General features: G+C 28.7%; 1 protein-coding gene across 1 annotated transcript in view; it reads left to right on the top strand.

Moving 5' to 3' along the window:
* spri (Src homology 2 domain-containing protein sprint) overlaps positions 1-17,191 on the top strand; it is a 152,989-nt gene that overhangs the window by 7,635 nt on the left and 128,163 nt on the right. Inside the window, 1 exon segment of the mRNA XM_085489140.1 lies at positions 7,722-7,795. Within this exon segment, the coding sequence (XP_085345266.1) occupies positions 7,722-7,795 (74 nt within the window).

The following is a 17,191-nucleotide window of genomic DNA, read 5'->3' as shown; positions in this document are numbered from 1 at the left end:
CTATTACCAAAACAAATGCACCATCTAGTAGCAAAAAAATTGAGCTGATAATGTTAATTTCGAGAAATAAATATAAATATTATTTGAAATAAAAAAATTATTATAAAAAAATAAACTCAAGATGAACCGTATGAGTAAAAAAATTATTATTAATTTAAAATAAATATGTTTATTTAATAGATACAAGAAATATTATATACAACAATTTTTCTATATATACATATTTTTATATTATATATTTATATTATTGATTTTATATTATATTTATTTTTTATTTTATTATATATTTTTCTTTTAATTTATTTTAATCTTATTTCTTTTTTCTTTTCTTACCCGCATAATTTTTATTTATTTTATATTATGTGTAGACATAATTCTAATTTATCTAATTTTTATTATGTGTCGACATAATTCTAATTTATTTTATTTTTACTATATGTCGATATAATTTTAATTTTAATTTATCGAATTTTTATTATGTCTCGACATAATTTTAATTTATCTAATTTTTATTATGTCTCGACATAATTCTAATTCATCTAATTTTTATTATGTGTCGACATAATTTTAATTTTAATTCATCGAACTTTTATTATGTCTCGACATAATTCTAATTCATCTAATTTTTATTATGTCTCAACATAATTCTAATTCATCTAATTTTTATTATGTGTCGACATAATTTTAATTCATCTAATTTTTATTATGGGTCGACATAATTTTAATTTTAATTCATCGAATTTTTATTATGTCTCGACATAATTTTAATTCATCTAATTTTTATTATGTCTCGACATAATTCTAATTCATCTAATTTTTATTATGTGTCGACATAATTTTAATTTTAATTCATCGAATTTTGATTATGTCTCGACATAATTCTAATTCATCTAATTTTTATTATGTGTCGACATAATTTTAATTCATCGAATTTTTATTATGTCTCGACATAATTTTAATTCATCGAATTTTTATTATTATATTTTCTTTTTATTTTCCTTTATTTTTCAAAATTTTATAAAATTTTATTGTTACAAATGTAATGAATATTTAATCGCACCTGTTTATTTTCGTAAGTAGATGCTTTTATTTTATTTGATATCGCCGAGTTGCATCCGGTTTACTTAAAGCTTTTCCGGCGTCTATCGACGTCTTCATCTGCACGTTGCAGGCCACATACACATACACACTCCCACATATACTATATCTTTCAGTGGCCTTATCACCCCGCACTGGTCAGCAGAGGAGAATACGTAACGCAGCTAATCGGCCGCAGCTGTCGCTCTCGTACACAGTGTGTCCCGATAGTTATGGCGTACGCAGGTGAAATCGACAGGACTGCGCTATGATAAAATGCGTAATCGTCCAAACAATTCGCGATGAGTCACGTTTCGCACGCGATAAATGCGTCGCGCGCATGTCTGCTTTTCTACTTTTTTTCTCCCTTTGTTCTCGGTATCTTCTTTCTTCTCTCCCTGTAGATAGCGTTAATTTTAATTACGCGCTTCTACATTAAATAAAAAATGATGATAATTATTTTTTTCAAGGAAAAATTAATTTTATTGCGTGAGAAAAATAGGAGTAATTATATCGCAAAATTAATGATATATTGGACGTGATCATGAAAAATATATACTAAAATGTAAATAATGAAAAAATATATGGAAATCTTATATAGGTACTTGAATAATATTTAATTAATGTTGGGTTCTTTAATCAAATTTTAATAGTCTTCTCATCTCGACGAGACGACATCGAAAAATTGAAGAATATCTGTATTAAAATAGATCTGTTGTTTATTTGCATGTATAAAAATCAGAAAACTGTCGTTTATCTTTAATTGTCAATTACTCAATCATATTTTTTTATGAAAAATAAATTTTAAACTAATTAATCTGCTATTTACGTGAAACATCATGTTGATACAATATAGAATATTGCAATAGTTTTATTATATTGTATCTAAATTGTTCTCAACATTTTCAGATTAATTTATGAGTGTTTTCAAAAATATATATATAAATATTTCTATAAAATATTGCATAAAAACATTTTTAAATGGTTTTAGGAATATTTTTAAAAATGTTCTTTATCGCTCAGATAATATTTCCTTAAATATTTGATACATATTTTTGAAATATTAGTTTAAATCTATATTCAAAAACGTTTTTAAACATGGAAAAGTGGACACATAGAAACATTTTAAAAATATTTTCAAAAATTATTTTATCTGTTAGGAAATATTTGTAAAAGATTTTAAAAATATTTCTTTTCTAAAAAATTTAATTTTCAAACGATAATTTAATTTTCCTTTAAAATAATTTTTAATTTAATTTTTCTTTAAAAGATTTTAAAAATATTTTATGCTGGATGGGATTTTATCATTTACACATATAAAAATTATTTATTAAAATTTGACGTTTGACTTAAAATAAATTACGAGGAAACTTTTCTCGTAAATTACGCGTAAATCGAATATTTTAATTTTGCGAAATAAAACTACGCGCATTTTTGGGGGACACCCTATATTTTCCTTTCCCGCCCGCGCGATCCTATTAAACGCATTCTTACGACAACGTCACAGTGGATACTGGACTTTTGCGGCAGACACATGTCGGCTAGTCGGACGCAAACCTTCGATTCGTTTATTTTGGCCTTCCTTTATATTCATCGGCGCGTTCGTGTTGTTAGTTGTTGTGTTTAGTCGCTATCAGCTCCGGTTCCTGTCCCGACGTGCTTCTGCATTATAGTGTATTCCTGCGTGTGCATTATGCAGCCGGCGCGTCGCGTCGTTCATTAATGATAACAAGCAGCGGTCGAGGATCCGTTTAATTGTTGTCCGTATATGCTGTCGCTGCGCTGCTAATCGCCATTGTTCTTCCAACATATTCGTAAAACATTCCAGTGAAATACGCGACACGGAAATACATGTGTATATGTACACGCATACACGAAATTAGTCTCGTATATGGGACTGATAAAGGTGCGATATACATATAAAGCGGACACGTAGAAACATTTTAAAAATATTTTTGAGAATTATTTTAGCTTTTAAGAAATATTTTTCAAAGATTTTTAAAATATTTATTTTCTTTAAAATTTAATTTTTTAAAGATAATTTAATTTTTCTTAAAAATAATTTTTAATTTAATTCTTCTTTAAAAGATTTTAAAAATATTTTGTGCTGGATGGGATTTTATCATTTACACGCACAACAATTATTTCTTAAATTTTGATGTTTGACTTGAAATAAATTACGAGGAAACTTTTCTCGTGAATTACGCGCGTGCATAAATTGAATATTTTAATTTTATTTAAAATGTGCCGTTTGCTGAATGAAAAAAATATTATTATTTTATCTTCTTTCACACAATATTAAATCTTGTTAGGTAGTTGCACGTGGAAAAAAAAATCGCCTTGAAGAACAGAGCTGAAACTTCAAATAAGATTCATTTATATTTATTGAAAAAATATATTTTATATATGTATTATATTTTTTATATCTAAATATTCGCGCGAGGTATAGGATTTTTTATCTTTTTCTTAATCTTTAAATTTTGATGTTCGATTTTAAAGAGAATCCATAAAATAAAATATATTTTATATATGTTTTTATATGAATATATATTTTTATATAAAAATATTTTTTTATATCTATTCGAGAATATTTCACCTTTTTTGATATTCGATTTTAGAGGGAAACCATAAAATAAAATAGAATCAAATATTAAATGAAATAAAATTTTTCTCTTGGACTACATAAATATAGAAATATTTTCTTTTATTTAAGATAAAAATAAAGATGGGAGACTTCAATATCTAAATTTCTAAATATTTCTTCAAATTTTGATGCTATTTAATCCACTTTAAATAGAAAACTAAATTAGAATAAAATTGTTTATGATTCTGAGGATAGAATATTTTCGTATTTTATAAAGTATCTCTCTCCCTCTCTCTCTTCTTCTGCCTCTGTTATATCCTTGTACAATATTTTATCTTGGTATTTGAAATATATCCGCGGATATCTTCACTTCATTCTGTCCAAGAAATCTCTTCCTTCGAATTTTACAATCTTGTTAAAGTTGACTTGGAGGCGAAGACTGAAGTAGGGAAACTTCTCTTTTGAACAATTGTAACATTCTCGTGAAATTGGACTCTCAAGTTTCGACTACGATCATTAGGGAACGAATGTAAAAGGCTGTTCAATATCGCAATAGCGTGCCCGAATCAACGCTCTCGAGAAGCTTAAGAAGAGCGCTCGAAGCGAACGGGAGCTCGAAGCGCGACGCAAAGCGGACTCTCTCGAATTAAAATGGTCCACTGAAACTCATTCCCCGAATTAAACGGATTAGATCCAATCAGCACTCATCGCGGCCGACGTTGCTTGCTGAAGAAGAAGCGAAGCAAAGCACGCAACACGTTGCGTAACGACGCGATGGCGGATACGTTTAATTCGATTTCGCGCCGTTTGTTTAATTAAATCAGCCTGTGGTCGGGGATGTCTGAATTCCGTATCTTAGGATATATATTTATATTATTTTCACGCGTTAAATATAGTCGACATGGATTAATATTTTCTCATCTGCTTCTCCTATATTTTATATTTTTAGACTGTATACTCACATTTTATTAATATGTTAAATATATTTTATTAATATATTAAATATATTTTATTAAAAATATCTTGTTAATATATTAAATGTGTATTTTATTAAATATATTTTATTAATATATTAAATATATTTTATTAATATATTTTGTTAATATATTAAATATATTTTATTGATATATTAAATATATATTTTATTAAATATATTTTTTTAATATATTAAATATATTTAGTTAAACGAATTTCGTGGTCGCGATTCATCTTTAGATTTTTTTTATTAATGTCAGGGTTTTTATTTTTATGGATTCTTCCGATGGTTTGAAGTTTACACTTCGTCGGATCAACGAAGGTTTCCCAGTTACTGCGTTTTTTTTTTTGCTACGAATTCTATCGATTCTAGCGAGCTTCACAAGCGAGAGCTTCAAGTTCGACAGCCGGAATATTCAACCGCTTCGCCGATTTTATGGGGTTTCGCGCTCCACTGACTCACGCGCTGAATAAAGTACGCCGAATGCACCTTCCGTAGATACTGAATGCATACCGTAGCCTCTCCTCGATTTGTCAAATTCTTCCGACTCTGTTTTTCGTGATTTTTCTTATTGATACGCTGGACGAGGAAAATTTCTTCAGGATTGTAACAACATTAATCGACAATCGTGAAATATGAACACATGAACTAATATTGATTAAAAAAATAATAACGTTTAAAAAAAAAAATATATATATATATAAGAATAATTTATTCTCTATTACTTATAATTATTATTAAGGGTTAAACACATAATTATTATTAAGAATTATTAAATGTATAATTAATATATATATATATATTAATATATATACAGATTTATTAATGTAGTGTAAAAAATATTAATTTTTAAAAATATTTTATTTATTCTATAACAAATGCTATAAATATATTTAAATACTATATTGATATATTATAAATATATTTACTACAAACATTTAATTTCCTATATACTATAACAAAAATGAAATAACATAACTTAATATGTATAACACAATAGGAAAATTCAACTTATGAAGAATGGAAATACAAATGTATAATATATTTTTCCCGGGAGTTGTATAAAAGCGATGTGCGCTCCTCTCGGGAATATTTCAGAGGGTCGTGCAAGAATAAAAAATTCGAACTCCGGCGGCGGCATGTATAGTTTGGCCGTCCATCGAAGTTGTGAAACTTTTAAAAGCACAAGTTTGTAAATACGAGTGACATGACAGTAACGGTACAGTCGATACTCAGCAGTGACAGATTGCGGTTCGTTCTATCTGTCGGCTAGGGTGGCGGGAGGATTGTCGGGGATATGATCGGGGTGCAATTACATTTTCACGATGACCCTTCGAGCTCCGTTCCGTGCGGTATAATTCTCGTCTCTCTGGAGAGAGAGAGGAAAACACGTATTTAAATTGCGCTCATGCATTTCTGTGTACCGCAAGTACGCGCTTGTATTATACGAGCCAGGGTGATTGTGGTTCACTAATGATCGTGGCATTTGCAGCTGCGATAAAAGAGAGAGAGGGACGTAGCATTACCGAAAAAAATATCTTCCTATTTAGATAATATTTATTTTATTTTTTTTTCCTATTGATTTATGTATATTTATCTTCTTCGTTAATTTTAAGGTATTTTCTTTGAAAGATAATTTTATTTTTAAGATTATATTTTTTAATATTAATACATTATTATATAAAATATAATCTATTACATAATATTAATAATATAATATTATATATATACATATATATATATATATATTATATAAAATACAATTTTTAGACAATAGAATATTTTCTTTTTATAAATAAATGAAATGGATAGATTCGCGAATGTAAAAAAATACTTTCGTACGCCGAATGAAAGAACGCGGAAGTTCAACTGTGCAAACAGATATATACAATTTTCCTGCTCACGTGCTATCGTGGCAGCTTTATCGGATCGCTTCTTCCCCTATAACGCTCAATATTGATTCTGCGAAAGTGCTCGCGAACGGAAACCTTCTAATTTTCCGGCCTTCCGATTTTCGCCGACACAATGCAAATATAGGAGGAATTTACTGTACTGCTACGACGTTAAGAAACCTCGTGACGATTATTATTGCCACGATTACTGTCTCTCGATGCCACATTTTATACAGAATCTCAAAATCGGATTTATAATAAAATTTAAAACAAATAAATATTTAGTGATAACAATAAAATATAGTAATATAATTTAATAATAATGATGAAAAATAAGAATAAATATTTGAAAAATATAATAAGCTATATAATAAGAAAAACAAATGATTTTGAAAGTTCAATGATAATGATTTTGAGAAGAAGAATTTTTTTATCATATATTTTCTCCTTAAAATTAAATAATTTTTATTCTTGTATTTTTTTTTTATTTTAGTGTCTTGTTTGAAATACAGAATTTATTTATCTCAGAAAATAAATTCTTTATTATAGTATATAGTTTCCAAAATTAAATTAGTATTAATAATAATTTTCATATCATAAAATTTCATTATAATAATTTAAAACAAATTAAATTTGATTGATTTTTAAATTTATTTTTTCAGGAAAAGTGGCTTTATATTTATAAAGTTTATGTTGCCACATAATAAAAATTCGATGAATTAAAATTATGTCTCGACATAATTTTAATTCATCTAATTTTTATTATGTGTCGACATAATTCTAATTCATTTAATTTTTATTATGTGTCGACATAATTCTAATTCATCTAATTTTTATTATGTGTCGACATAATTCTAATTTATTTAATTTTTATTATGTCGCGACATAATTTTAATTCATCGAATTTTTATTATGTCGCGACATAATAAAAATTTGATGAATTAAAATTATATTTTTATGATATTAATTACAGATTTTTACATCAAAATTTTCATGAATTTGAGATAAAATTTATTTTGAAAATAGATTTTAAATTTGAACCAATTAAAATTGATATATTAAAAATAAAAGAAAATAGTTTGATCGGCAATTTCAATTTTATAGTATTTTTCATCAATTATAAAAGAGATAATAAACAGAATATTTTTATAGTCTTCTCGATCTGACCCTAAACTTCTTATCTGTCTTTCAGTTGCTTAATTCCCTGGCGACCGATTTGGACTGCATGCTGAACGAGCTCTGTACGACCCCGGATTCCTACGAACGGTAAGTTCATTTTTTTGTTGTCGGCCTTTCTTTTGACGAGGTCAAATACGACCGTGTATCGTTCGTTCCGAATTCAAGATCCACGGGAAATATCTCGCTCGAGCGAGTGACATTACGTCAACTATTCTTTTAATTTGTGAATTGATTGATTTACAATTAATAATATAATAATTTTATGTATTTAAATATATGTATAGGAAGACAAAGAAAAATATAAATATTATAATTATGTATATTATTTACGTATACATATGATATTCTTAATTATTATGAAAATAAGAAGCCGATTATTTTTTTTTTAATTATTTCAAATATTCTACATAGTATACTATATATATATTTTTTTTTAATATCTATACGTATATAAAATTGTAGAGATTCTTGTTTTAGTCAGTCAATATTTTACATATAATCTCTTTTAATTTCTGTTAGCAGAAAATACACCTTTTACCTTTATCTATATAACTCAAAGGATAGGTGTATATGAATAACGCAATGACTTAATACATATATGTTGTACTTTAATGAATGCTTACGGCTATACGTAATAATAGAAAAGATACAAGTGAAGAAAGAACAAAAATGGACGTTACATCCATATCGATAGTACAATCGATAATAGTTATATCGAGATCTAATGTTCGATACGTCTAATATAATTGCAGTGTGTATCAAACACCTATCAAATCCCCCACTATGATCACTCTGCAATTAGTTGTAATCCCAACTTCTCAATATGTTTATTTATTACAGTATGAGGTAATGGCTTTGTGAAGATGTCTGCCACGTTATCATTAGATGAGATATATTTTAATTCAATTAAACCGTTTTCATGCATTTCTCTAGTAATATGATAAGCAATATCGATATGTTTCGTGCGTGATCTCTCTATTCTATTTCTTGTAAAGTCAATTGCCGATTTATTATCACATCTAATGACATATGGCTTATATGGTATGTCTAAATCAATTGTCTGTGATAATTCATTGAACATCATATCCAACCATATAACTTCTTTTACAGCTATTTCTAACGCAACGTATTCAGCTTCCATAGTAGATGTTGAAATTGACTTTTGTTTGTTCGATATATAAACCATTTTCGCATAGAGCTTCCCCCACTATCATATTATTTTCTTTATCTTGAATCTTAAGTTTTCCGTTATCTATCAATAGTCTTTTGTATCTTTTTTCTATTTGAGAAACTGACAATAAGTTACGTCTTACATTTGGAACGTGATATACATTTAGTAGCGTTAAATCGAATTTTTTATTACCAACAAAGGTTCGTATTTTTATATTACCTACACCTACAGCTTTCAGAGTATCACTATTTTTACTGTCTGCTGAATAAATTATTTCGTTAGCTATTGTTTTATATTTATCGAACCATTCTCTATGTTTACATACGTGGTGGGTTGCTCCACTATCTATCAACCATGCATCATCTAGCTGAGTATTATTTAACTCTAATAATAACACATTACTATTTTTATGTGTATTTGATCCGTAACGCTTTTTAGTTCCTTTCGCATTAAACAATTTTGCATTACAACTATTTGCTAAATGCCCTATTTTATTACATCTAAAGCACCTTCTTTTTTCTTCTTTACTAGTTTCCTTGCTAGTTGTTTGATGGTATGCCTCTTTTGATGGTTCCTCAGGCTGTCCTCCTTCCTTCAGTGCTCGACGTTCATATTCGTTCATAAGTATTTCTTTGATTTCGGTCGATTTAAATTTTTCGTCATCCAAATTTGCAAGCGCCATTACTATTCCATCATATGTATCCGGAAGACCTGATAACATAGCGTATGCTAAATCATCATCTCTAAATTCATATCCTACCTCTTTGAGACTGTCACTACATGTCTTCAGTCTTGCCAAATATGAATTCATCGTCTCGGTCGATTCCAGTTTTATAGACAACATCTGCTTCTTTAGTTGTAGAATCCTTGCACGAGATTTCGGTTCAAAAATTCTTTGTAATGCCTCCCATGCATCAGATGCCTTGTTACAGTCCAGGATATGTATTTGATGTTCAGGTTCGACACCGAGAGCAATTGTCGCCAAAGCTTTATTTTCTTTATTCCGGAAACGTTCTCCATCTTCTTGCGTGTGGCCGTCCGGCAAGGCAGCTTCGCCGGTTACATGCTGCCACAACTCTCTTTGTACCAGGGTCATCTTCATGTTAAATTTCCATGACCGATAATTTGCACCATTTAATTTGTCAATGCGATCAACAATCTGTGATAACGAGGACATTCTGAATGTGTGTTTTATTTGCCTCGATCGAGAACCTTCCACTAAGAGTTAGGTTATTTTTACTTTTCTCTCGACTAATGTGATTATTTACTTATTTACCCGTCCTGGGCCCATAACCTTGTTAGCAGAAAATACACCTTTTACCTTTATCTATATAACTCAAAGGATAGGTGTATATGAATAACGCAATGACTTAATACATATATGTTGTACTTTAATGAATGCTTACGGCTATACGTAATAATAGAAAAGATACAAGTGAAGAAAGAACAAAAATGGACGTTACATCCATATCGATAGTACAATCGATAATAGTTATATCGAGATCTAATGTTCGATACGTCTAATATAATTGCAGTGTGTATCAAACACCTATCAATTTCTTATTATAAACATTATTTTACGATAAAATATTTTCAAAATATATATAAAATTTGAAGGAATTAATAACATTATTACTTATTTAATATACATATATATTTTTTTTACATATGTTAAATATAAAAGATATACAAGTGTTTTATTGCAATATGTATTTCGGAAAAATTCTGCTCATGTAATAATGCGGAGAACATATTAACCACTCTCGCCACGTGCGGTGGAGGTTAAATCAAATTAATTCTCGTAATTTATGGGGAAAATCTCACGCGAATAATTTCCATATCGCGTAGAATCCTCCTCGTGATGTATGTGAGATTGCGTTTACAATATCGTAAAAGGCATTGTGTACCGGGTGGCCAAATATCTATTAAATCTTCTATATTTGCCTCTATAAATCAATTCCATTAATTTGCAGTTTTATTGCAAATTTTAATCGTTTGCATTAATCAAGAAACTTGCTATTGCAAGGAGCAATAGAAGTGATTTACTGTAACGGACATTTATGATTAATAAATATTTCTATTGGTTTTATACAATAATATATTATAAAAATGATGATGAAAAAAATTCTGTTTCTTATAATAATAAAATCTAATATTTTTTAATTTATTATTTCTCTTTTTTTTGTTTTTTCTTTAAAAAGCGATTTTGTTTCTCGTTATCGGATTTTAGTTTTATAAACTATTTATATTAAACAGTTATATAAATTATTTATGTCAGGATAAATCTTAAAATTTAGCATTTGGGGTGTTCTCTCCTATTCACTTGAAAGACAAGATGGACGATGTCTTCCTGAAAGGACGCAAAATTTCAATAGGGCTTGAGAAGGGTTCGCACTTGAAAGTTTGAAACTTGGCATAACTCTGCTTTATATCGACGAACATGATTAACTGCGACTTAAGACAATGATCGCGCGTATTTCGCTTGACAATTTAAACAAGTTATTTACTAGTAAGGCATTAAATTATTTGATTGTGTGATACATCATTAATTTCTATTAATTTTATCATATCATGAAAAAAATATGTATGCAGAATTTATTTATCTCAGGAAATAAATTCTTTATTATAGCAGTTCTAAAATTAAGTTAGTATTAATAATAATTTTCATATCATAAAATTTTATTATAATAAATTAAAACAAATTAAATTTATTTTTTTAAATTTATTTTAAAATTTATTTTTGTAGGAAAAGTGACTTTATATTTATAAAGTTTTTTATGATATTAATTACAGATTTTTACATAAAAATTTTCGTGAATTCGAGATAAAATTTATAAAATTTATAAAAATAAATTTTACGTATATAAATTGCATAACATATAAATGAAAAATATTAATATTAATTCTAAAATAAATATTTTTTTAAAATAAAATTATATTATAAAAATTGCAATCATTGAAATATGGATACAGAAAAAATAAATAATTAAATACATGTTTTTATTACTTATTCTACGAAAGAATCGTTATGCGCAATTTTCCATGAATGATACGAGTAAATGTAATTATTATGAGGCAACGCTGAAATTGCGTGCAGCTGGCAGCTCGAAGAGCAATTATGCATAATATTATGACACTAATCTCGAGCACATGTCACGAATTAGGTCGTTTGTTAGCGACGATATTAATTTTGTGTGTATATATAATATTAATTTATATCGGTCGGTTCTAAAACAGTTTTATACTTGAAAAGTATCTAATTTATTGATTAACAATTTTAATTTACAAAATAAAAAATGTGTATATAATATTTTATAATATTAATATTTTAATATAAAATTCATATTATATTAATATTATAAAATTTATATTTTATTTACACAACTTATATAAAATTATAAATAGAATTCTGCGGATACGTATATTCTGTGTTTTGTTTTAAATTTCGGCCGCTGAAATATTTAGTTTTTGTTAATGGCTTTTCTCCTCTTGCCACGAAAGGTAAAATGTGTATGTGTGTGTATGACAAATAAACAAAATACTAAAATATTAACAAGTATAGCAAATATGAAAAAGAACTTCTCTTTTTTTAGATTAATTTGCGGAAAAACAGAAACAATCTAATATATATTAATCTAGAATATTTCTCAATCAGATGAGCAGAATATAAATACATGTGATTCTCGATATTTTCAAAAATAGAAAATTTTTTAAAATAATATATATAAAAATATAAAAAAACAAAAAATATAAAAATTCGATAAATTAAAATTATGTCGCCATATAATAAATTCGATGAATTAAAATTATGTAGCGACATAATAAATTCAAGAATTAAAATTATGTCGAGACATTTTAATTCATTGAATTTTTATTATGTAGCGACATAATTTTAATTCATAGAATTTTTATTGTTTGTTGTATATTATATATTATTTTATTATAAATGTGTAAGTATATATAAATACACTTTGTTTCATAATAATTATTGTCACCAAGATATCCTAGATTAAATTAAAGTCTCGTTCCTTTAATATTTATTTACATAAAGATAATCTATCGGGCTTTTCACACGTGTCGCGTGTCGCGAAAATTAATCGCAATGAATGAAAAATATGACCAACATTGGCTCCCTGCCTTTAATTTATACGATTACACATTGATAAAATACGCTCGAGTATGTATGCAAATTAGCTGGACGTACGAACGAGCGACGTGACGCGACGTTTTGTGCGAGCAAAATTTTCAATTTTTCTCCTATCGCTCTCCACCGGAGATATCGAGTCCCCCTTCATTTTTTCCCGGAAATATCATTCTCCGTTTCCGACAGGCGCCCGACACTTTTGTTCGTCAAATTCGAGTTGACGGTAACCAATATTTTCATAGGGCTGACAGCGAAAAAAAAGGGAGAGTGCTTTAAAAAAAATGGTTGTGTGATATGTGTGAACACTTTTTTTAACCATTGCAAGTGAGGGCTTTATAAATTAGAAATATTTTAAGCAGAATTAATATTATAAACTTTTTTTTAATATTATTAGATATACATATATATAGGCATGTATTAATATATATACATATATATAATATTATTTTTTGTTAAATCTTTTAATTTCGTGAAAAGAAGCAAGACATCTGTTATATAAATATGATTCGCTGACTTTGATCAGCGACATCATAAGCAGTTCGCAAACTGAACTCGCTACTGTCATTTACAGTTCGAGACGAGGGGGAAAAAATTGAAATTTTTGCAGTTGAATTATTATCGACAGGTAATCTTGATGAAAAGTTTGCTTTTGGTTCTAAATTATTCTACGACAATCATAATTGAATTTATATTATTATTATTATATTTTTCATGCAATCAGTCTTCTCATAAAGGGATTTAGTTCTGTCTTGTCAAGTGTAAAATTGTTCTAGATGACCGAAAAGAGGAAACTTAGTGATATCTAAACACATACACATAATATTTTTATTTACATTTAAATCATTATATTTAATTATTATTAAATATTTATTTATTTATTATATTTTTTATATTTTTTATATTTATTTATTTATTTATTTTTTAATTTTTTATTTAAACATTAATTATAATAAATACAAATAATTATTTGTATTTATTATAATTAATGTTAACTAATGGAGAATTTTTGTGTGCATATTTATATTTATATTTATATTTTTAACGGCGAAATCATCTTCATGCGAGCATTTTAATAACGACTTAACGGCGTTAAGAATTTAATAATACCCTCTACTCGCGAAAGCGTAATGGCACATTCTTTCTCTTGTGGCGCGCGCACACACATGTCATTTCCGGATTATTTCCCGAGCCATTAAACGAGGTGTGTATTTCGGTCGACGTGAATTTCGAGAGTGCACAGCACAAATCCGCTTTTAATGCGCGCTCTCTCATCCCTCGAGCGCGCCTTCCATTTTTCAACATCTTGACATCGAGAAATAATGCAATTTTCCACCCTCTACGGCTCCAGATGTGCGATCGCAGCATTAGATTCGCATTAGACCGGACGAGATCGTTCGAGGATCGTGCATCGGAAGGAGATACAATTTTCGCTATAACATAAAAACTAGTGTTTATCGTCCTCTTTTTTTCCGATACTGATCTTTCTGCACATGGAATTTTTTTTATCGAGCCGTAAAGTAGCAAGATAAAGATAATACACAGTCGTTTTATCTTTGATGTAGAATAAATCGATTCGTATCGATATAATATAAATGATATAGCCGAAAAAAACATTTTAAGATATTTCTAGTAAGATGTAATGTCAAAATTTTTGTACGTTTGAAATAGATTAGTATCATAAGTATTATTATTTAATATTTTATATTTGATTGCTTAATATTATATTGCGAGAGTAAAATATAAATAATAATAAAAGCAATTATGTGGGATTAATTTTATTGGATGGATTCTTGAAATGAATTTAATATATTATAAATTCTCTTTTATTATAAAATTTCTTATAAAATTAACAAAATAGAGAAAGCATATAGCAAATACTTACTGATGCATTTATTTAAGTCATCAATTAGAGTGAAAAAGTAGAACTCTCCGTAAATGTCTTCCATAAAATAATGTTACATATTATGCACTATTCCTCGAGGATTTCTCTCAATATAGTTGATGTCAAAAAATATTTAAAAAATATAACAAAATAGAGAAAGCATAGAGCAAATACTTACTCATAAATTATTGATTTTACAATGCATTTATTTGTCAGTTAAAGTGAAAAAGTGGAACTTCCCGTAAATGTCTTCCATAAAATAATGTTACATACTATATATGCACTATTCCTCGAGGATTTCTCTCAATATAGTTGATGTCAAAAAATATAAAAAAATATTTAAAAAATATAACAAAATGGAGAAAGCATAGAGCAAATACTTACTGATGTATTATTGATTTTACAATGCATTTATTTAAGTCAATTAAAGTGAAAAAGTGGAACTTCCCGTAAATGTCTTCCATAAAATAATGTTACATACTATATATGCACTATTCCTCGAGGGTTTCTCTCAATATAGTTGATGTCTACGGAGAATTGGGGAACAAGTTTGAGCTACGATGCTCCCGGGAGTTGCGGAAGCATCAAGTCTTGCACCATGACGGGTATAGACTACGAGAACCATCAGTAGAACCGCCATCCCCTGTGTACATACTATATATATATATAGGATGCTTGCCCGCATAACCACGCCTAGAAGCAGTTCATCTGGCGAAACTATCGGTCCAGACATCGTCTGTTCGAAATTTATGGGACCCACCGCGAGTCATTTCTGCCGTTGACAGTTTTGGGTGCCCATAAGAAACCATTGAATCCCGATATATATATTAGCGTCGCGTCAAATATATCGAAAAATGCTTGATATACTTGAAGATCAACCCCACCAACACATTAACGTTATGCAAACGTTTAACAAACGTTTTTTCGTTTGTTAATCTGCCAAATGGTTCGTTCCTTTAACGATGAGAACGCCCGTGTAGAACAGTAACAATCCGAAGACTTGTATCACTCGATGAATTGTGGGCCTTTATATTTTTTAGTGTACAGAGAATATGGATGTGCCCAATTAAATTTGCAATTTTTTATCATTCTATTGAATAAGCCTCAAATGAATCGTAAGTATTATAACGTTTGACTAGATGGACAGTCACATGTTTTATAAATGTTAAGGGTCGAATGTTCCTGAAACGCTTATATAACGTTAATGTGTTGGTGGGGAATAATGTAAAAGTGTATTTTTATACAGAAAAGTTTGTCAATTCTTTCAATTCTCTCTCTTTATCTTTGGGTTACTTTTCATGTTATAGCTATAGCTAATTAATTTTGTAATCGATCGATTCTAAATAATAATTTTATTGTATCCCCGTTCTTCGTCATGTTAATTTTTAGTCGATTGGTTTTAAATATGTAAATAAATTTATTTTAATTTTAACGCTTCATAATTTGGCTCATATCTTTAATTGTTGATTTTGCCAATTTTGATTCCTGCAAATTTTATTCATCAAAATATAATCGAGGAAAATACTCAGTATATCTAAAGAAATTAAAAGGCAAAGCGAATCGAATCAAATACAGCTGATGTTAATAGATTCTTATTAATATTATTTTATATAATAATATTAAAAATTTCCATCTCAAGATTTATATATATTGTTCATATTACTCCTTCTCTTCTCAGAGACTCTGGAGTCACTTCTAAGTCCAGAAATAAGAATATTATTTTGTAAAAAAAATAGACTGCAGAGATTCGCGAGGAGTGAATCGAAGGAAGGGCTGGTCGAAAGAGGCGGACGATCGAATTATTCGGAAACTCGATATAACGGCGCAACGGCACACAGAGATTCCCTCGGGTGAATTTCTCCGGATATCCCCCTGATTTCTGGCGGCTAACGCGAGTCTGATGTTTGCCGAGGGGACCGTGTGCGAGTACCGCGCCACCCTTATCCACCGCCCCATATCGTTAGCGGGTAGACAAAGGGTGCGTGCGCCCACGTCGCCGGGAATACGTATCCCGAGGCACTGCTAATTCCGTCGATAATAGATTTTCAAGTCCGGCGCATCGCGCCATTTCCGCCATTCGTTAGCGTCTCGTTTCCTAAATTTGCACTGGGCACAAAATTACATTCTTTTTTGCAATGAAGAAACGTTTCTCCCTTTCGACAATCTTGGATTGGAGCAGTAATTTGTACTAGCGATAAGACGTTTAAAAACAATGCTGTATAATATTTTGATACATTAATCTATTTATTGAAGAATAAAATATTTTATTCACATTTTCGAGATATG

This window comes from Nylanderia fulva, unplaced genomic scaffold, assembly GCF_048542155.1.
Source record: "Nylanderia fulva isolate GAGA-0341 unplaced genomic scaffold, ASM4854215v1 Scaffold8, whole genome shotgun sequence".
NCBI classification, from domain to species: domain Eukaryota; kingdom Metazoa; phylum Arthropoda; class Insecta; order Hymenoptera; family Formicidae; genus Nylanderia; species Nylanderia fulva.
The sequence above is the reverse complement of the archived record's forward strand: the minus strand, read 5'-3'. Positions and strand labels throughout refer to the sequence as shown.